General features: G+C 43.7%; 1 protein-coding gene across 1 annotated transcript in view; it reads left to right on the forward strand.

The window, feature by feature from the left end:
• The first annotated feature begins 463 nt into the window (after positions 1-463).
• The window catches only part of LOC139413343 (E3 ubiquitin-protein ligase PDZRN3-B-like), a 126,848-nt gene continuing 106,051 nt past the window's right edge, over positions 464-21,260 (forward strand). The window contains exons 1-3 of the mRNA XM_071160588.1: positions 464-1,298; positions 4,475-4,561; positions 6,625-6,732. Of these exons, the coding sequence (XP_071016689.1) occupies positions 585-1,298; positions 4,475-4,561; positions 6,625-6,732 (909 nt within the window). The 5' untranslated portion in view covers positions 464-584. The remainder of the gene's footprint in view (positions 1,299-4,474; positions 4,562-6,624; positions 6,733-21,260) is intronic.

Raw genomic sequence — 21,260 nt, forward strand, 5'->3', positions numbered from 1 at the left:
GTCAGTCACAACTACAGTAGTCAGGTAACACATATAGCCATAGCTCTTTCTAACGATGTCACACTAACATGGTTTTACAAAATGAGAAGTCATCCTCAGAGCACCATCCCTTCCTCCCACACACATTGTTACAAAGTGCAATATCTGTTTATGGCATTTGCAAATACAATATAGATAAATTCAGAATCTAAAACAATGATTCTAAGATCCACAATTAATTGGAGTCTGTTGCATAACATTTTCACTTAGTAAGTAGAACTACTACTATCTACAATCTGCTTACACTTGTAGCCAGCCTACCTGTCTTTGTAACTTGTAAATCACATTCAAAAAGCGTAAATAATGCCCTCTTCGAATTATCATAGCAATCGTCTGATGATTGCCTTGCACTCAGGTGCGCGGCTCTTATGGCAGTTACGGTAGAGAATTCCTCCACATTTTTTTCCCGGAGGAAGTCTCGGTCAATTAGTTTAGACAGTAAGGAGAGCTTGAAGTCAGTACTCCTCCAATGAGAAGCTAAAACACCCACTGCTCTTGCTTCGATTTGTGGGAATCCCGGCGGAATTTTGGATTTATTTAAAAACATGGGATTTGAGTTGGATCGGTTTAAAGGGGCTGTGGACCCAGATTTTAAATGTAATTTGTGTAATAAAGTTCTAGAAGACCCGCTCACTACTCCGTGTGGTCACGTCTTCTGCGCTGGCTGTGTGCTGCCTTGGGTTGTCCAGCAAAGCAGCTGCCCCGTCAAATGTCAAAGGATCTCCACGAAAGAGCTGAACCACGTTCTCCCTCTGAAAAACCTGATTATGAAGCTGGACATAAAGTGTGACAATCATGCCAGAGGCTGTGAAAAAGTGGTAAAGCTGCAACATCTGGCAGAGCACGCCGAGATGTGCGATTACTCGCCGGCAAAATGCAGGAATAAAGGATGCAACGAGGTGCTCAATCTGAAGGACATGGATGCACATATGCGCGAATCGTGTGATTGCAGACCGGTCGGGATATGCGAAAATGGATGTGGCTTGATGCTCACCCACAAAGAGCAAAAACTAGACACCCATTGCTGTTTGAAAGCCCTGAAAGCACACAACAGTGCATTGCACGTGAAGGTGGTCAGCTTGGACAAAGAGTTCAAGAAGCAATCTTTGAAATCGAGCAAAAGAGAGAAATCTCTTCTTGCTCAACTCTCTGCGGTGCATAATGAGCTACAAATGACAGCACTGAAGTATCAGAAGAAATTCACTGAATACAGTGCAAGGATCGACTCGCTGACTAAGACCCTTGCCCCCCCGTGCAAGGTAAATTCGTTTCAAATTACATAATTTGTGGCTATGGAATTTGTAATGCTGGTAGTTACTTTGTGATTGCCGGTTGTTCTATTGTGTGTTACTTTGTGTCTCTTCTGCGCGCGTACTGTCATTCTTTTCACATATGGTTTTCGAGCGCTACTTTGTTGCATGTTCCGTTACTTATCAGAGGCTTGTATTTTTAACCAACGGAAAACTTTAGAGGTCCGATGTCTGCAAGCCCTTGACCAGACAGACTTTGAGTCTCCTGTGGTCAAACACGCTTTTATTAGTCTACTGCTTAAATGGCGTTTAATGTGATTTCCAACGACGAAGTAATTGTAGGGGCCAAGTAATGGTCAGAAGTGTTTCTTCTCCTCAGCTTGCCATAGTGTATGTCTGTCAGCTGCAAGTACAGCCAGCTGGCAGTCTGGGGGAGGGGCAAATATTTACTATTGTTCTGTACACATGACTCAGGTCACAATTTCCTCCTCAAGGATCAAGCCAACCTCTTCAGGGTTGTTCGGGACTGTCTGTCTGAAGATGTTGGAAGAGAGACTGTGCTATTGTAATGACAACATAATAAAAATGATAAAAATGTGCCTAGTTTTTTGTCATGTTCTATAGCCAACTCAACACACGGGATAGAAATGGATAAATGCCTCTCTTCTGGTCAGCTAGGGAGTGGTTGAAGTGTTTATGATGTTGTGTCAGTCCACGTGAACCCACAGTGGAAGAGAAGGCGAGGTACAGTAGTAGGCCACAAGCATTCTGAATGTAAGGTAACTGGAGAGACATGTCAGCAATGTGACATCTTTTGACCCTTACCAAGTGTTGTTGTTGTTTTTCTCCCCTTGTGTTTGAACTGAACATGTGTGCTGCACCGCACTACCACACATTCACAAGATGCCAATTATCAGTTATTATAACTAACCATTTTTTTTCAGCCTGGTAAGAGGAAACCCTTTCAACGGAGATTCAGGTTACTTATTTAGCACTGTGTATTCAACCCTCTGAAATGACTGCACTGGACAAACTCAGTGAAAGGGGATGCACAAAGAAAGTTGTGCTCCTCCTTGGAGCTCTAATCCCTGGAAACATCTCCAAAGGTATCGTCTCTCATATGATCCGTGAAAGAAAAAAAAGGGAAGCCAGAAAAAAAAATCTTGATGTGGTTAGTTTTAAAGGATTTTTCCCCTTCCGAATTTTCCCTTCGGATTCAGTCGAGCACTGCGAACAGGATTGCTTGGCGGAGAACTTCGGTGCACATGTGGCAGTATCAAACGGAAAGACACAGGTGGAATTAACTGTTGGAGGCGGGCAATTTGGTGACTGTCGCTGCGTTGCAAATCTTAAGAGAGCCAGCGTCTCTGTTTCTTTTTGGGCTAGTTCAGGTCACGTGCTATCAGATCCTGTGAAATGTAGGACTTATTTCAGATTCAGGGTGACATATTTGGTCCACAAGCCACCGCCAAATGTCAGTGGAGACAGTGACTGGTAGCCTCCTTTGACTGCTGAGTTTGGGGCTTGGCTTCTGATGTACAGAATTTAACAGAATAAGCAGACTGGTTTAGAACGACTGGGCTGGATATGGGAATGTTGTCTTTCACCTTGGTCCTGTTGTAAATAAGGCTACATATTGTAGGTTAGATGACTGAGAAGCAAGATCAACACTGTCTGCGACGATTGCTGTCTGCCTGTGGGAATTAGTACCTTTCTGGCATGACATGCTTACCCAACTGGTTTTTAGAAGTCCTCAGTCCTCCTTACACGTTGTCTTGGTTACTCAGTTCTGACAGATCTAGGCTGTCCTTACAATGTCTAAAAGGTAGGGACAAGGCTGAGTACAAAAGACTTAACTTCCTAATCTATACTTTTTTTCCTATTCATATCGTTCATATTCCCAGATATTAGATGTGTTCAATTCCATGTTGAGTGACACAGAATCAGAATTTTCACTTAAAAATATGTCAAACAAAAACCCTTGCTTGCAAACCATACAGCTCTATTGTGTTGTTGACTGTATGTTTGTTTATCCCATGTGTAACTCTGTGTTGTTGTTGTTGTCGTTGTCGTCGTCTCACTGCTTTGCTTTATCTTGGCCAGGTCGCAGTTGTATTTGAACTTGTTCTCAACTGGCCTACCTGGTTAAATAAAGGTGAAAAAAAACACACTAACCAACTCCTTTTTCCAAAAACACATGTACTTCAAGAATAGCGCAGATGCAGAGTTTGGTAACAGAATGACGGTGTGTGCTGTTTGAGAAGCCATTCTGTTACCAAACTTTGCATCTGCGCTGTTCTTGAAATAAATGTGTTTTTAGAAAATGTTGAGTCTCAGTGTTACTGTGGAATTGCACATATGCCATTATCCATTTAGTAAATAGCCAATAGTTGTCTTTTTAAATGTGGAACTCTGTTCACATGTATCTACACAACTTGGTCCAGAAGCAGTGCTGTGCTCTGTACCCTATCCTGTAGCCTATATGGTAGCCAGACTCCGTCATGACACTGTACATTCCATTAATATTTGCTTTTATATTTAGTCCCTGTATGCTATGGCATACTCCATACTGGGATGACAGCTGACATGATGTTCCCAGTCCCGTCCCCCCCCCCCCCCCCCCCCCCCATGGCTGTCCTCCTAAAAAGGTGGAGAGCTGACTGCACTGGTTTCCCAGCGTTTCACTTGTCATTCCTTCATTGACCGAGAACTCTACTGCTGTATTAATATAAGGAGCAAATGTCTTCTGGAGTGAGAGAAGGAAAATAGAATGAACACTTACTTGAATCAGTCACTTAACAGCTCTTTCTCAGAGCGGTTGTAGATCCACAGAAAATCATGTTGTAGATCCATACCAGCGATGTACTAAAATGTTGGTTATTGTGATACTTTTTTACATATCAATGAACTGTGTATGGAGTAGTCTTGGATTTTACCCTTTTACCTCAGGCTATTTCTATACCTAAAATACACCATTGACTTCTAAGTCAATTTCCTAGATTTATTTCAGTCCTTTCTACTGTGTCGTTCAGAGTTATTTTTGTGTCGTTTTGAAGTGAAAATAAGCTCCAGTTCTCCATCGCTCAGGGAGGGGGTGTCATTGATTTTGTTCAATCATTTATGTTATTCAGTGACATCTGTGGGTTGCTAATGACTACCTGTCTTCTGCCTGTGTCTGTCCACAGGGTGGGGAGACCAAAAACGTCACAGCCATCCTTCATCGGGAGGGCGGTTCTCTGGGCTTCAACATCGTGGGAGGACGACCATGCGCGGTAAGTGGAATCAAGTGGAATCTCTGCGGTTACTGTTTTATCTCGTTGAGATGCTGCCAAATGTCGTATGGGAAGTCCGGGATGGAGGCACATACTTGAACCACAATGAATTCTAATTTAGTGTTTTACCCCTTTACTGACATAGACATAGCTTAGACAGTAATACACTGCACGTTTCTCTCTTGAGCCTATGTGGATGGACCGCCTCAATCAAGTTTTTTATTGTGTTAGTATATTGGTTGGGTTTAGCGGATTTGGTTTTTCAGATAAAAACTATAATTACTTTATATGAGTGTTTAAATGAAGGATTATGACTGTGCCTCCAGTTTTTTTCGTCTTTAATTGAGGGGACATGTAATGACATGGTTAACACAGACCAGCTGTGAAATGGGTCCTCTGCCCTGGGCTGATAACCTTTTATGACTTCTGTATTTGCTGTCTCACAGACGAGCATTAATGATTCCATGGAGTCCTCTGATAAGAGTGTCAGTGTTGAAAATATCACTGCTGACTTGGGATCCGAGCGCATATTCACAAAGATTCTTAGAGTAGGAGTGCTGATATATGATCAGTTTGGCCTTTTTCTAGATGATAATGAATATAATAATATTTGACAGGAGGGACCTGATCCAAGATCGGCACTCCTACTGAGATACTTTTGAAAATTCAGGAACTGGGTCTCCCATACATGGAGCCTCTCTCTGTCTCTCTCTGTGTGTGCAAAACTGGCCCCGTTGAAATGGTGTTCGCAGTATCTGTTTCACTGGGCAGAATGTGTGCCAAAGGGTTCCACTCAGGGGTGTTTTTCTGGGTTTCATTACAACATCCGAAGCAGATTTTTTTTTTTTCTTAATTCCATGGTCTTGTTGATTTGTAACCTTTTTCGTTCCCTTGACAGAACCATACATCAAGCTCAACCCAAAGAGAGTCCAGAGGATACAGTCAACTTGCTCGCAGTGTTTTTAAGGCTCCGGATGAATTCATAAAGAGGTCACCAAATCCTCCACAAGAAACTATTGATTTGAACGGAAATAACATAGAGGCTTTGCAGCTTTTGACACATGGCATTTTCATCCTTGACTGGGGTTGATACGATGGGGAGGCCAGGATGGGTTGGGTCGCCAGGATAACTATGATTAAGGGCTGGCCTTTGTAGAAAATAGAGGGTCTAAATGCTGGGGGATTCATGGCAAAGCATCGGGCCTCTCACACTGCCCTGTTGTGACATTCCGTTGGCACTCCGGGCCATTTTTTTGGGTGCATCGTGTTGGTTTCACAGTAAACACTGTGCTGTGATGAGCTCGGATAAAAGAGGAAGCAGACCTGAAATAATGAATTACAGCATTCACAGCTTGATTTCTGAGGTTTCTTTAAGTATTCCATAAAAATGTAGCACAGTATTGCACGACTTTGCAGAGGTGCGGGTTGGATTGATGTGGTTTTAAGAGGAGCTGAGATGGATGTTGGCAGTGGTTTTGTTAAGCCAATCATAGCTTTTTCAACTCAGGGGTCACAGCCTCACCGATGGACGCAGAGTGTACCCATCCAACACATCCATTCAACATTTAGCCCCTCTAAGGGGATGGGTCGTAGTCGCACTCTCCAGCCCTGGGAAACATGTCAACTGGCAGGCCATTTTGGCACTGGGGTTGTGTGGACCACAATATTAAGCCCTGTGTAATGTGCACCTGCAACCCACTAGTGAGTCACTGCGGGCTGTTGATCCATGCGGTTAATCGCTGGGTTAATCCAGGCTGCGTTGATGACTGCGGTTGTGTTCACATGTGACTGCAGGGTGTCTCTGACCCTGATTGGTGAGAATGGGTAATGGGAAAACCATTTAGAATTGTCTGCATATTATCCTCAGGACCTTTGGAAGTAGGTTAGGCAGTTTTAGCAAGAGACTTGTTTAATATTTTAAAGATCTTATTTTTACTGAAGAATTTGAAGTCGATTATCATGTATTTTAGTTTCATTTTTTTTTTATGTAGTCATCTTCAATGGTTACAATGATTTCTTATCCAATGTGATCCATGTGTAATCTGAGGTAGTTTCTCCCACAGGAAGACCATGATGGCCCTTCGAATGAAGGGATCTTTGTATCTAAGATTGTTGAGAACGGACCAGCAGACAAGGAGGGAGGCCTTCAGATCCACGACAGAATAATGGAGGTATGTGACCTGTACCGTTTCATGTGAAGGCCAATTTAGTATGCAGCCCTTTAACCATATCTGGAGTCTTGGTATTCACATGCATACGTTGTAATGTTAGCACCAGAGAACCAGATACTCTACAACACCCTAGCACACAACAGTAACCACTTCAAGCAGCAGTAACAAGTGGCTGAAATCCTGCTGTTCATTCAGATTCATCATAAGCTCCCTTGACAATAGACAGATTGAGCCACCAAAACCGACAGCAATATACTTGGCGCCTAGTGACTTAAGACCGCTGGGGCCTCCAAGTGGCCTAGTCGCCTGGTCTGTAAGGAGAGATTAGTTCACGTGCCGTGTGAATGTGTGTCAGTGTGACTTACTGGGAGAAGGGCTGTGTGAGAGGGATACCAGGGGGAACCGGTGTACGGGGTTATATGAGAGGACACCTCTTGTTTTGCTCAGTTAATAGCCATTCATCTTGAATCAAGTTAAAAGAAAGCAAATGTAGCTTAAAGGTGCAATATGCAGAAATCTCTCCAGCATTTCCTGGTTGCTAAAATTCAAATAGTAATTTCAGTATATGTGACAAAACAAGAAATTGGGTCCAATGTGTGTAGAATCATTGTACCATCTAAACCGCTGTGAAATATATTTTCCAAAAATATTGTATTTTCAGCTGTTTAAGCTGGTGTACAAAACCGAAAGGAAAAGATGCAAAAATGTAATTTAAGAACGGGAAGCAAAGAAATGGCGCACATAGAACAGATGTACCGTTTATTAGACTTGCTTTCAATGTTCATTTGGTCAGGTCATCCAAAAAGTGCTAAACTGCAGCTTTAAAGATGACATTGGACCCACATTGGTGTTTTTGTCTCTGTATTGTCTTTTGACTTAGTGGGGGAGAAGTCACAGAGAGGAAGGTGGAGAACGTTAAGAGAATGAGGACATTGAGGATGGAACTAGGGACCCTATTCAGTGACGCTCTCTCAAGATGAGTGGGGTGATTAAACAAAACAGAACCAAATAAAAAACATAGTTGCTGAATCCCCGTGGTGCTTTTCATTTGATAGGGGATCTAATATCAGAGGTGGTTTAAGTTTCTCAGCAGCCATCTTTGTTACAGCTAAGCCGTAAAAATGACCTTGTCATATACGGATTCTTCCCTGGTTGAAGAGAGGTGTAATTGAGTCAGTTCAGTTGTGTTTCCTACCTGGGGTAATGGAAGTCTCAGTGGGACCTAGTGATTCATTGAGGGGGGGAAATGAATACCAAGAACCCACCGGCAGTTCCGTGTACTGTACTCCCAACCCTGTGTGGCTAAACCAACAGTAGCCTCATCCTGCTATGTGGGGCGCCGTGCACAGCTGGAGCGTGCATTTTTAAACCTGCACCACCGGAACCCTTCCAGGTACTGCCTCGTCTCTCCCACATGTCTTCTGTTTCTTTCTTTCTTAAGCGCTGCTCAAATGGCTCCTGCTTTTCTCTACTTTGAGGTTGGAATCACCGTGATGCAGTTTAAATGGTTGTTTGTGGATGTGGCACATTTTTATTAAGTTCCTGGCGTTTTGTTATACAGGCTAAGTGAAAGTTGAAGACTGTAATTTGTCCAAATCCACATCATTTATATTTTTGTGGATCACAGTCGTGGTGGTGGTGGTATTATGCCCCTTTTTTTTGCTCAGAGTCTTAACAAAGGACTGCGTGACCTGACAGCAAACAGGACATGGGTGTCCCACTTCCGGCGCCGACAGAGATGGCCGCCTCGCTTCGCGTTCCTAGGAAACTATGCAGTTTTTTGTTTTTTTACGTGTTATTTCTTACATTAGTACCCCAGGTCATCTTAGGTTTCATTACATACAGTTGAGAAGAACTACTGAATATAAGATCAGCGTCAACTCACCATCAGTACGACCAAGAATATGTTTTTCGCGACGCGGACCCAGTGTTCTGCCTTACAAACAGGACAACGGAGTGGATCCTATGCAGCGACCCAAAAAAACGACTCCGAAAGAGAGGGAAACGAGGCGGTCTTCTGGTCAGACTCCGGAGACGGGGACAGCGCGCACCACTCCCTAGCATTCTTCTTGCCAATGTCCAGTCTCTTGACAACAAGGTTGATGAAATCCGAGCAAGGGTAGCATTCCAGAGGGACATCAGAGACTGTAACGTCCTTTGCTTCACTGAAACATGGCTCACTGGAGAGACTCTATCCGAAGCGGTGCAGCCAACGGGTTTCTCCATTCATCGCGCTGACAGAAACAAACATCTCTCTGGTAAGAAGAGGGGCGGGGGCGTATGCCTCATGGCCAACGTGACATGGTGTGATGAAAGAAACATACAGGAACTCAAATCCTTCTGTTCACCTGATTTAGAATTCCTCACAATCAAATGTAGACCGCATTATCTACCAAGAGAATTATCTTCGATTATAATCACAGCCGTATATATCCCCCCCCAAGCAGACACATCGATGGCTCTGAACGAACTTTATTTAACTCTCTGCAAACTGGAAACGATTTATCCGGAGGCTGCATTCATTGTAGCTGGGGATTTTAACAAGGCTAATCTGAAAACAAGACTCCCCAAATGTTATCAGCATATTGATTGCGCAACCAGGGGAGGAAAGACCTTGGATCATTGTTACTCTAACTTCCGCGACGCATATAAGGCCCTGCCCCGCCCCCCTTTCGGAAAAGCTGACCACGACTCCATTTTGTTGATCCCTGCCTACAGACAGAAACTAAAACAAGAGGCTCCCACGCTGAGGTCTGTCCAACGCTGGTCCGACCAAGCTGACTCCACACTCCAAGACTGCTTCCATCACGTGGACTGGGAGATGTTTCGTATTGCGTCAGATAACAACATTGACGAATACGCTGATTCGGTGTGCGAGTTCATTAGAACGTGCGTTGAAGATGTCGTTCCCATAGCAACGATTAAAACATTCCCTAACCAGAAACCGTGGATTGATGGCAGCATTCGTGTGAAACTGAAAGCGCGAACCACTGCTTTTAATCAGGGCAAGGTGTCTGGTAACATGACCGAATACAAACAGTGCAGCTATTCCCTCCGCAAGGCTATCAAACAAGCTAAGCGCCAGTACAGAGACAAAGTAGAATCTCAATTCAACGGCTCAGACACAAGAGGCATGTGGCAGGGTCTACAGTCAATCACGGACTACAGGAAGAAATTCAGCCCAGTCACGGACCAGGATGTCTTGCTGCCAGGCAGACTAAATAACTTTTTTGCCCGCTTTGAGGACAATACAGTGCCACTGACACGGCCTGCAACGAAAACATGCGGTCTCTCCTTCACTGCAGCCGAGGTGAGTAAGACATTTAAACGTGTTAACCCTCGCAAGGCTGCAGGCCCAGACGGCATCCCCAGCCGCTCCCTCAGAGCATGCGCAGACCAGCTGGCCGGTGTGTTTACGGACATATTCAATCAATCCCTATACCAGTCTGCTGTTCCCACATGCTTCAAGAGGGCCACCATTGTTCCTGTTCCCAAGAAAGCTAAGGTAACTGAGCTAAACGACTACCGCCCCGTAGCACTCACATCCGTCATCATGAAGTGCTTTGAGAGACTAGTCAAGGACCATATCACCTCCACCCTACCTGACACCCTAGACCCACTCCAATTTGCTTACCGCCCAAATAGGTCCACAGACGATGCAATCTCAACCACACTGCACACTGCCCTAACCCATATGGACAAGAGGAATACCTATGTGAGAATGCTGTTCATCGACTACAGCTCAGCATTCAACACCATAGTACCCTCCAAGCTCGTCATCAAGCTCGAGACCCTGGGTCTCGACCCCGCCCTGTGCAACTGGGTACTGGACTTCCTGACGGGCCGCCCCCAGGTGGTGAGGGTAGGCAACAACATCTCCTCCCCGCTGATCCTCAACACTGGGGCCCCACAAGGGTGCGTTCTGAGCCCTCTCCTGTACTCCCTGTTCATCCACGACTGCGTGGCCACGCACGCCTCCAACTCAATCATCAAGTTTGCGGACGACACAACAGTGGTAGGCTTGATTACCAACAACGACGAGACGGCCTACAGGGAGGAGGTGAGGGCCCTCGGAGTGTGGTGTCAGGAAAATAACCTCACACTCAACGTCAACAAAACTAAGGAGATGATTGTGGACTTCAGGAAACAGCAGAGGGAACACCCCCCTATCGATGGAACAGTAGTGGAGAGGGTAGCAAGTTTTAAGTTCCTCGGCATACACATCACAGACAAACTGAATTGGTCCACTCACACAGACAGCATCGTGAAGAAGGCGCAGCAGCGCCTCTTCAACCTCAGGAGGCTGAAGAAATTCGGCTAGTCACCAAAAGCACTCACAAACTTCTACAGATGCACAATCGAGAGCATCCTGGCGGGCTGTATCACCGCCTGGTATGGCAACTGCACCGCCCTCAACCGTAAGGCTCTCCAGAGGGTAGTGAGGTCTGCACAACGCATCACCGGGGGCAAACTACCTGCCCTCCAGGACACCTACACCACCCGATGTCACAGGAAGGCCATAAAGATCATCAAGGACATCAACCACCCGAGCCACTGCCTGTTCACCCCGCTATCATCCAGAAGGCGAGGTCAGTACAGGTGCATCAAAGCTGGGACCGAGAGACTGAAAAACAGCTTCTATCTCAAGGCCATCAGACTGTTAAACAGCCACCACTAACACTGAGTGGCTGCTGCCAACACACTGACACTGACTCAACTCCAGCCACTTTAATAAGGGGAATTGATGGGAAATGATGTAAATATATCACTAGCCACTTTAAACAATGCTACCTTATATAATGTTACTTACCCTACATTATTCATCTCATATGCATACGTATATACTGTACTCTATATCATCGACTGTATCCTTATGTAATACATGTATCACTAGCCACTTTAAACTATGCCACTTTGTTTACATACTCATCTCATTTGTACATACTGTACTCGATACCATCTACTGTATCTTGCCTATGCTGCTCTGTACCATCACTCATTCATATATCCTTATGTACATATTCTTTATCCCCTTACACTGTGTACAAGACAGTAGTTTTGGAATTGTTAGTTAGATTACTTGTTATTACTGCATTGTCGGAACTAGAAGCACAAGCATTTCGCTACACTCGCATTAACATCTGCTAAACATGTGTATGTGACAAATAAAATTTGATTTGATTTGACACATCATGCTTTAATATTCTGATTTCATTGTCCCTATCCCCTTTACAATTGGGCCTGCGCAGGTGTGTGAGACGCAACAACTTCAGTGTTTACTCCTCACCCACAACCCATTTCTATTGCCTTTTGAAAATCAAAGCTTTTTTCTTTCTTTTTTAATGAACACCATATGAAAGTAAAATCCCATCATGTGGATCACCACTCATTTCATGCGCCACAAAAAAAAGCTCCAGTGCCTTGCCCAGCTGCGGTGATCAGCTGGCGTAAATGGAGCCATTTACATAACATGTGGAACTAAGACGTAATAAGTTCAACTGAGGAGGCAAAAGCACTGGGGTCACTTCTTTCATACCTACAGTGCCTTGCGAAAGTATTCGGCCCCCTTGAACTTTGCGACATTTTGCCACATTTCAGGCTTCAAACATAAAGATACTGTAAAAAAAACTGTATTTTTTTGTGAAGAATCAACAACAAGTGGGACACAATCATGAAGTGGAACGACATTTATTGGATATTTCAAACTTTTTTAACAAATCAAAAACTGAAAAATTGGGCGTGCAAAATTATTCAGCCCCTTTACTTTCAGTGCAGCAAAACTAATGATGACTAATGACTAATGATGATAAATACAATCCACCTGTGTGTAATCAAGTCTCCGTATAAATGCACCTGCACTGTGATAGTCTCAGAGGTCCGTTAAAAGCGCAGAGAGCATCATGAAGAACAAGGAACACACCAGGCAGGTCCGAGATACTGTTGTGAAGAAGTTTAAAGCCGGATTTGGATACAAAAAGATTTCCCAAGCTTTAAACATCCCAAGGAGCACTGTGCAAGCGCTAATATTGAAATGGAAGGAGTATCAGACCACTGCAAATCTACCAAGACCTGGCCGTCCCTCTAAACTTTCAGCTCATACAAGGAGAAGACTGATCAGAGATGCAGCCAAGAGGCCCATGATCACTCTGGATGAACTGTAGAGATCTACAGCTGAGGTGGGAGACTCTGTCCATAGGACAACAATCAGTCGTATATTGCACAAATCTGGCCTTTATGGAAGAGTGGCAAGAAGAAAGCCATTTCTTAAAGATATCCATAAAAAGTGTCTTAAAGTTTGCCACAAGCCACCTGGGAGATACACCAAACATGTGGAAGAAGGTGCTCTGGTCAGATGAAACCAAAATTGAACTTTTTGGCAACAATGCAAAACGTTATGTTTGGCGTAAAAGCAACACAGCTGAACACACCATCCCCACTGTCAAACATGGTGGTGGCAGCATCATGGTTTGGACCTGCTTTTCTTCAGCAGGGACAGGGAAGATGGTTAAAATTGATGGGAAGATGGATGGAGCCAAATACAGGACCATTCTGGAAGAAAACCTGATGGAGTCTGCAAAAGACCTGAGACTGGGACGGAGATTTGTCTTCCAACAAGACAATGATCCAAAAACATAAAGCAAAATCTACAATGGAATGGTTCAAAAATAAACATATCCAGGTGTTAGAATGGCCAAGTCAAAGTCCAGACCTGAATCCAATCGAGAATCTGTGGAAAGAACTGAAAACTGCTGTTCACAAATGCTCTCCATCCAACCTCACTGAGCTCGAGCTGTTTTGCAAGGAGGAATGGGAAAAAATTTCAGTCTCTCGATGTGCAAAACTGATAGAGACACCCCAAGCGACTTACAGCTGTAATCACAGCAAAAGGTGGCGCTACAAAGTATTAACTTAAGGGGGCTGAATAATTTTGCACGCCCAATTTTTCAGTTTTTGATTTGTTAAAAAAGTTTGAAATATCCAATAAATGTCGTTCCACTTCATGATTGTGTCCCACTTGTTGTTGATTCTTCACAAAAAAATACAGTTTTATATCTTTATGTTTGAAGCTTGAAATGTGGCAAAAGGTCGCAAAGTTCAAGGGGGCCGAATACTTTCGCAAGGCACTGTACTAACTAGTGATGAGGGGAGGGGGGGGGTCGATACAGTTAATTATCGGGATATTATTCTTGATGCATATTTTTTGACAATACCACAATGTTGTTTTTGCGCTAGTTGGCCGTGCCTGCTTGTTCTCCGTCTACTTTCTAAACACTGAGCCAATTCATTTTCCGCACTTTAAAAAAATGCATTTCCATGACTGATCAAAACTAGTTCTCATGGCTCTCTTGTCCCTCTGCAGCAGGCGTATGGTGAGCAAACACGTTTGGAACGTCGCAACGAAATCACAATATCGAATCGCTATCCATATCGTATCGGCACGGGAAGTATCATGATAATACCGCATCGTGAGTTCCCTGGCAATTCCCAGCCCTACTACAAACACACATAGTGTGGTGTTCGGTCTTCCTCTTGTGAAGGTGTTAGTTCCAGTAAGTATACATGGATGTAACATGTCCATGATGATCCAGGATTGTTCCTCCTTAACAGACTCTTAGTGGAGGAGTGTGATCATGGCAGATGTCCCTCCTCTGCTCCACTGCTAACACTTCAGCCTGGGATGAATCTGCTCATGAATGCCTCCTTGTTCAGCACAGACATGTTCTTGTAACTTGGAGCAGTGTTTGCTTTTGCTCAGTCTCCACGAGCTGAAATTGTAATGCATAGGTTTGATTCAATTAAACTCATGGGGCTGGGTATAGGGCGAAGAGTGTAATGTACCTACTCGAAAGGGGACTTAGTTTCGCAAATGTTTTCACTTTCGCTTTGAAATGAGAGAGCCGTGTTGAAGTAAGAAATGGCGTTCAAGCATGTCTTCCTTTTTTTGGGGGTGGGGTGGGGGATAGCTAGGCAACTGTTAAAAGGATATTATCTATCTGCCTGCCCATTTCATCTAGCCCCAGTCTCCGAGGCATTGATAATCCACACATGTGCTGTGTGTGTATGACACCACACTGACGCAAACATTGTTAGAGCCAATAAAAATGGAACACAAATGTGTGCTTTGCGGTTTTTGTCTCCAGGAAATGGCGCAGGATATTTGCTCATGTCTCACATGTTATGCTGAATCGTAGCATCTTTGTTTGAATGACTAAACCAATGTCACAATCCTAAAATGACTGCCTGATCTCTCAGGATCGAGTTGTTGTTTTTGTAGGCATCCAAGTGCAAGAACAGGAAGAGAACGAGGACGCTGAGCCTGAGACTACAGTTGTAAATGTCACCTTGTAAATCCTCTGCAAACACTCAGGTCATGGAGGGCGAACAACAACAACTACTTTAAAAAAGAAACTGACTTTGAGGAGATGCCAGTTCTAGTCTTGGAGGACATGTTATTGCCAGCAGAAATGTGTCCAAATTTAAAGTTAAACTCAGCGATATGACATTGCCACGAGCAGCGCCGGAGATATTAAGATGAGCGAGATGCAACACTTCGCTCTCACACGGTATCTGCTCATGTGCACGGTTTCGCTTCACGCTGGTAGCCACGGAACCAAAACAGCAGAGAAGTTGAGCCTTGCGGTTCAACGCTCTGTTGTTGCGGAAATTGACCCGCTATACTGTTTAATTTCTGCATCTACGTTACATCGCTGAGTCTACCTTTTAATTGTGGCAGCAATGTAAGCTTTAGTCAAGAATCCCCCCATGGGCTGACGGTGTCATCCTAAAGCCTGTCTCAAGTCTGTCAAAGTAATAATGTTCAGAGTCCAGTTTAGTGTCGTTGTTGTTTTTACTTGCTTGGTGACTCTCCCTGTTTCTTCTGTAGTATTTGAAGTAAAGGCTCAAGCCAAGGTTCTGATAGATGGAGCTTAGCAGGAATAACAACTTTGGGCCACATCTCTTGTAAATGTCCATTCTATGGTGTCATCAGCTGCGTTTTTATTTAGCTCACTGTCATATGGTACTGATTTTAATGAAAGTGCTTTAGGTAAAAAAAAATCTTCAGAAATGAATGTGATTTTTCTTCTTTGGGCATTAGGTAGTTTATTGTTGTTAGAAGAGTGACTTCACAGTTTGGCTCCACAGACGTGCATTGACTAGCCACCCTGAATAGAACCGAAATAGCATGCAATTTGATTCTACACAACACAAACACATATGACAATATTTATTCACAGGCAATGACTTGTGGTTTTTCTAATCTGCTTGGAAGTGCATGGGGAGGACTGTGGTGGAAAAATGGCTCCGTTTACAACCACATCAGTACTGCAGTAACACTATTTTGACAATGATAATATTATATTTACCTCTTGACTCAATCAACCTCATTGCATTTGACTTACCCCTCACCCTTCCCCTTATTTTTATTGACCTTGAAATGTGTATCATACGTTCATGGAAATATGTTTAACTGCTACGACTGACTATTGCAAAAACGACAATGTAACATTTAGCTTTGGATACCTACTGACTGACGTTTTGTACCCCCACAAATTCCCATATTAGGATTGGACACTATTCATCATGTAAATTCTGTGAGCTGGTCCTTAGAGAAGGGAGGAGGTGACATCCTCGTCTAAGGTCTGGAATTCTGCAGGCCACACCAGAGCAGTCCCTCCTTATCTTCCTGTGACCGCTGAGCTGTGAGGTTACCCACAGTGCACCACTTAACACCATATACCTCCCCCTAGTTATTTTAGTGACGACTCACCAGCCAGACCCTCCCGGTGCTAAATGGCAGCCATCTGTGGAAGATGGCTGATTAGAAATGTGAGTTGAGTGGAGGGGCGACCAAAGCATGCATGTTGATGAGGCCTAATTCTGTTTGAAGTCTTGGTGTTAGCATTCCTCCCACTTCCCGAGCAGGCCAGGCTAGGGGGACAGAGATGTTTGGACAGTTTGAGGGAAAACCAGCTCTGCTCTGCTGTGTTTCCACTTGTTGCAAAGTGGCCCTGTCCCTACCCTATAGGGAAACATGGTGATCGCCCAAGTTTCTGCAAAAAAAAATATTCTAAGCTTTTTTCTTAAAGTTTTGCTCAAAGAGAGTAGTTTGTGAACATTATTTTTTAAACCTACACCACCTTTTGAAATATATATTCAATCTCTCAAAGTTATTTTTTTGTATGTTATCTAAAATTGTATTTCAATCACGAGTGAACCTCTAGAACTTGGGTTAAAAGGATTTAGGGATATTCGTAATTTTGTATTACAGCTTAACTGTTTTAATTCAGTATTCATTGTGAATGAATTGACTAGAATTGGATGTACTTCCAGTACATGAGTCTGTGATAGATTTAGACCTTTCCCAACCAGGGCCCCTCTCCTTCCATTCCCCTCAGAGGGACAGCATGCCAGTATGGTGTGGGCGGTCCGTACCCACTGTCACTAATAAGTTGTCACAGCACATGGCATCTTGGACAGGCTGAGTCACAAGTTCCCATGTGTTATTTCTGACCCGGAGGCTATGAGGAACAGAAATGGCAGTTATTTCCCTAAGGGGATCACATGTTGTTTGGCATCCCGAGGCAAGAAGCAGGCCTTTGTCGGGGCCTTTATTGAATTTAGGCCCCCGTGCAATTGGCCTCTCTCTCTCTCTCTCTCGCTGTCTGTGTTTTTCTCTGTTTCTCTATTGCTCTCTCTTGCCCTTGCTCCCTGCTCAATACTCCAGTCTCTTTGGCCCTCCCTACTAAAGAGCTCTAGTCTACAGGCCCGGCAGGCAGGCCAGTTTCAGCAGCACAGGAAGGCACATTCCGAGGCTCTCTGGCTAAGCTAAGGCAGGGACATTAAATCAAATGCAACTTTTAAAGAGGCCATAATCAGCTTCTGGTGGTGGCCGCTGCACTGTGCCGGGCGCACACACGGACAGAATGGCCGCCTTTGTGGTTTAAGCAGTGAGTGCCACCGACTGGAACAGTCACAAGGCACATCTTTGTTTTCCCTTCTCCATATGGAGCGAGGTTTTATGAAGCTGTGGAGTAGTTACATATACAACCCTGAGAGGGTGTGAGGTGAACTCGCTCCTCGGCGGTGCCGGCCAGCTCCTCTTTTTCCGCACCGCCACTGTACGCCAATGCCACACACCAAAAAAATATTGCATTTTCCACTGTGTTTAAACGCCGTCCTTCCTCAAAGGAGAGCCGACGGTTGATGATTTTCATGGAGACACTCTGTCTGGCCTACTGTAAATGTGTTTGCTTTGCTCCGACACCAGTCTAGTTAAAGGTTGGCTCGGCTCTCTCTCTTTATTCATAGGGCCCACTCCCTTTAATTTATGGCCCCTGAAAGGTTTAGGGGGCAGAAATAGACAGGCGTAATTAAGGATGATTTTCCTGCCAATTAATCATTGGTATTGTGTAAGCGACTCAGTAACAATAAGCTCAGGTTACCAGTTGCTCTCAATGTCGGCCCCTGACTCCCCCTGTGGACTGCCCACTGTCTCCCTAATTAACTACCCCCAATTAAATGCTAATAGGCTGATTAACAGACCTTTGTTGTGCTGTATTGGCCCGGCATTTCCTCCTGGTGGCCCTCTGAAATGTGTAAAGACTGCAGCACGTTAATCACTGCCCACTCTTGAGTGATCTCTGTGGGCTCGGCAGGGACCGGTTTGGCCAGCTTCACGCTCCACTGTTCTCCAGCTTGTTTCACTGTGATTGATATCCTTACAACAAAAAAAAAGCCCAGAGTCTGAACCACCGTTGTTTCTATGATTTCATCTGTGTATTATGTGAACTACGAAAGTCAGGGAGGACCAGCGATTTAAGAAATGCTCCGTGCAGTAAAATCAATTATGGGACAGAGGCTGCTTGTCATACACCCACAGCTGTACACTTTAGGATAAATCACACATAATGCTGACATGCATGTGGTTTGGGGTGGAAAGTTTGGGTGTAGGGTTTTATTTATAAAATAATCATAATTTTATGGGAATGGAGCTTTCCTAATATGGAGTTTAACAGATGGAAGAAGAGAAGTATATTTTCCTTAAGATACTTGGGACTGGGAGGTTTTTATGACACAGTCCAGCATTGTAGTGAAACATGGAAGTACTTTCCTGGTTTACTTCCTGGATATTTTTTTTCTTTCTTCTAAAGTTGGCTTCAGACTGTGTGTGTGGCTGTTCCTATCGAAATAGCCATACTTTAATTTGAACAAAGTTTGTTCAATATTTCAACGGTCACTTTGTGTTCCAACATCAGTCCCTTCAGCTGGCTGTATAGATTTCCAGCTCTACAGATGTCTCATTTCCTATCCTAAAGCATAAGAGTGGATTTAATGTGTTCTCTTCAAATGGAAACTGAATTAATATTCAATTTTTCACCCGTGCTTTTTAATCGGGTACATGCGTTATGTTGAGCTATACTGTATATGCTGAAATTCATGGCAGGAAACTCTTCTTGCAGAGTGACATATAACAAACACCCCATAAAAGGTCTTTGTCTACCTGCACTGCAGCCAGACCTCTGTCTAAACTGCTTGCTAACTCAAACTCACTTTTCCATTGGAATACAGTCAAAGCTCTCCCAGGTGCCAGTGGGTGTAACTGTACAGTGTTTTGCTTTGTAAGGGTCTTTGGATTTTATTCAGGGAGAAGAACACAAAGTGTGTATCATTGTACTACAGGTAATTCTCCCTTTTCTGACTTGCAGATGATGGGTGATATCTGAGCTAATTAGAAAACATCGCCTTGCATGTTTCTTTAGAAAAAATAATCTACTGTACAAGTCATGCAGAGAAAATGCTCCTCCATTTGCAGTACGTCACAAAGAGACACCTGCTCCAACATCTCAATAGGCTGTTGCCTGTCTGGACAGTGGACGGGTCACAACGTGTCATTGGATGCTGCAACGGTATCCCAGGATGCTTTGATGTAGCACAAATTCAAGGCTTCGTGGTGGCAGCCTGGCCTCCATTGTACAACACCTTCTTCCTTTCTTCCATTCGCTAATCCTGACAACATGGGCAGCTTTAGAATTCTAATGCTCCCATCCTCGTGAGCCGTTTTTTTTCAAGAGGGTTTGTAGATAGACGCCCTTTGACTTGGCAAGAAAAGTGTAACCGGGCGGCTGCTGCGCACCTTTCTGATGCAAATGTGCGAATAGAAAAACAATGTTCGTCAGCTTGGTTCGTTACGCATTACGCTGGTCTTTCCTTTCTCTCTCTCCCTTGAGAGGGATGTTTGTACCTTTCTGTCTGAATTAAACCTTTTTCTTTAGAGATAAATTGCCAGAACTTCCACAACTAGGAAGAGGTTGAGGAACTCACACACACACACACGTGGAGTGGGAGTCAGGCTAGGCTGGGGGCACCTCCCTCAAAATACCTACTTCCTCCACTCATGTCTCTTCTGTATGCCTTCACAATCAATGAAGAGTGGAACTTTTCAGCTTTCTCTCTCCTCTGTCTCTCTCTCTCTCTCTCTCTCTCTCTCTCACTAGAGAAGAATTCGACAAAGTGCGTTACATGTTTAAATTAATGATACTTACCCATTGATTCTTAAAGAATATAAATTAGAAATGCCTCATGAGCTTAGTTCAACTGTTGTACCCCATCAGAACTCAAAATATAAGCTTATTTTACAAAATTATTTGTAAACAATGTACAGTGGCTAGAAAAAGTATGTGAACCCTTTGGAATTACCAGGATTTCTGCATAAATTGGTCATATAACTTGATCTGATCTTCATCTAAAGCACAACAATAGACAAACACAGTGTGCTTAAACTAATAACACACAAATTATTGTATTTTGTCTATACTGAATACCTAATTTAAACATTCACTGTGTAGGTTGGAAAAGTATGTGAAGCCCTAGGCTAATGGCTTCTCCAAAACTATAGTTTTGGCAAGTCGGTTAGGACACATTGTGTATGACACAAGTAATTTTTTCAACAATTGTTTATAGACAAATTATTTCACTTAGAATTCACTGTATCACAATTCCAGTGGCTCAGAAGTTTACATGCACTAAGTTGACTGTGCCTTTAAACAGCTTGGACAATTCCAGAAAATGATATCATGGCTTTAGAAGCATCTGATAGGCTAATTGACATAATCTGAGTCAATTGGAGGTATACCTGTGGATTTATTTCAAGGCCTACCTTCAAACTCAGTGCCTCTGCTTGACATCATGGGAAAATCAAAAGAAATCAGCCAAGACCTCAAATTCTAGACCTCCACAAGTCTGGTTCATCCTTGGGAGCAATTTCCAAACGCCTGAAGGTACCATGTTCATCTGTATAAACAATAGTATGCAAGTATAAACACTGTGGGACCACGCAGCCGTCATACTGCTCAGGAAGGAGATGCGTTCTGCCTCCTAGAGATGAACGTATTTTGGTGCGAAAAGTGCGATTTCTATCCCAGAAAAACAGCAAAGGACCTTGTGAAGATGCTGGAGAAAACCGTTACAAAGGTATCTATATCCACAGTAAAACAAGTCCTATATCAACATAACCTGAACGGCCGCTC

The sequence above is a fragment of the Oncorhynchus clarkii genome, chromosome 7 (assembly GCF_045791955.1).
Source record: "Oncorhynchus clarkii lewisi isolate Uvic-CL-2024 chromosome 7, UVic_Ocla_1.0, whole genome shotgun sequence".
In the NCBI taxonomy this organism is placed as follows: Eukaryota; Metazoa; Chordata; class Actinopteri; order Salmoniformes; family Salmonidae; genus Oncorhynchus; species Oncorhynchus clarkii.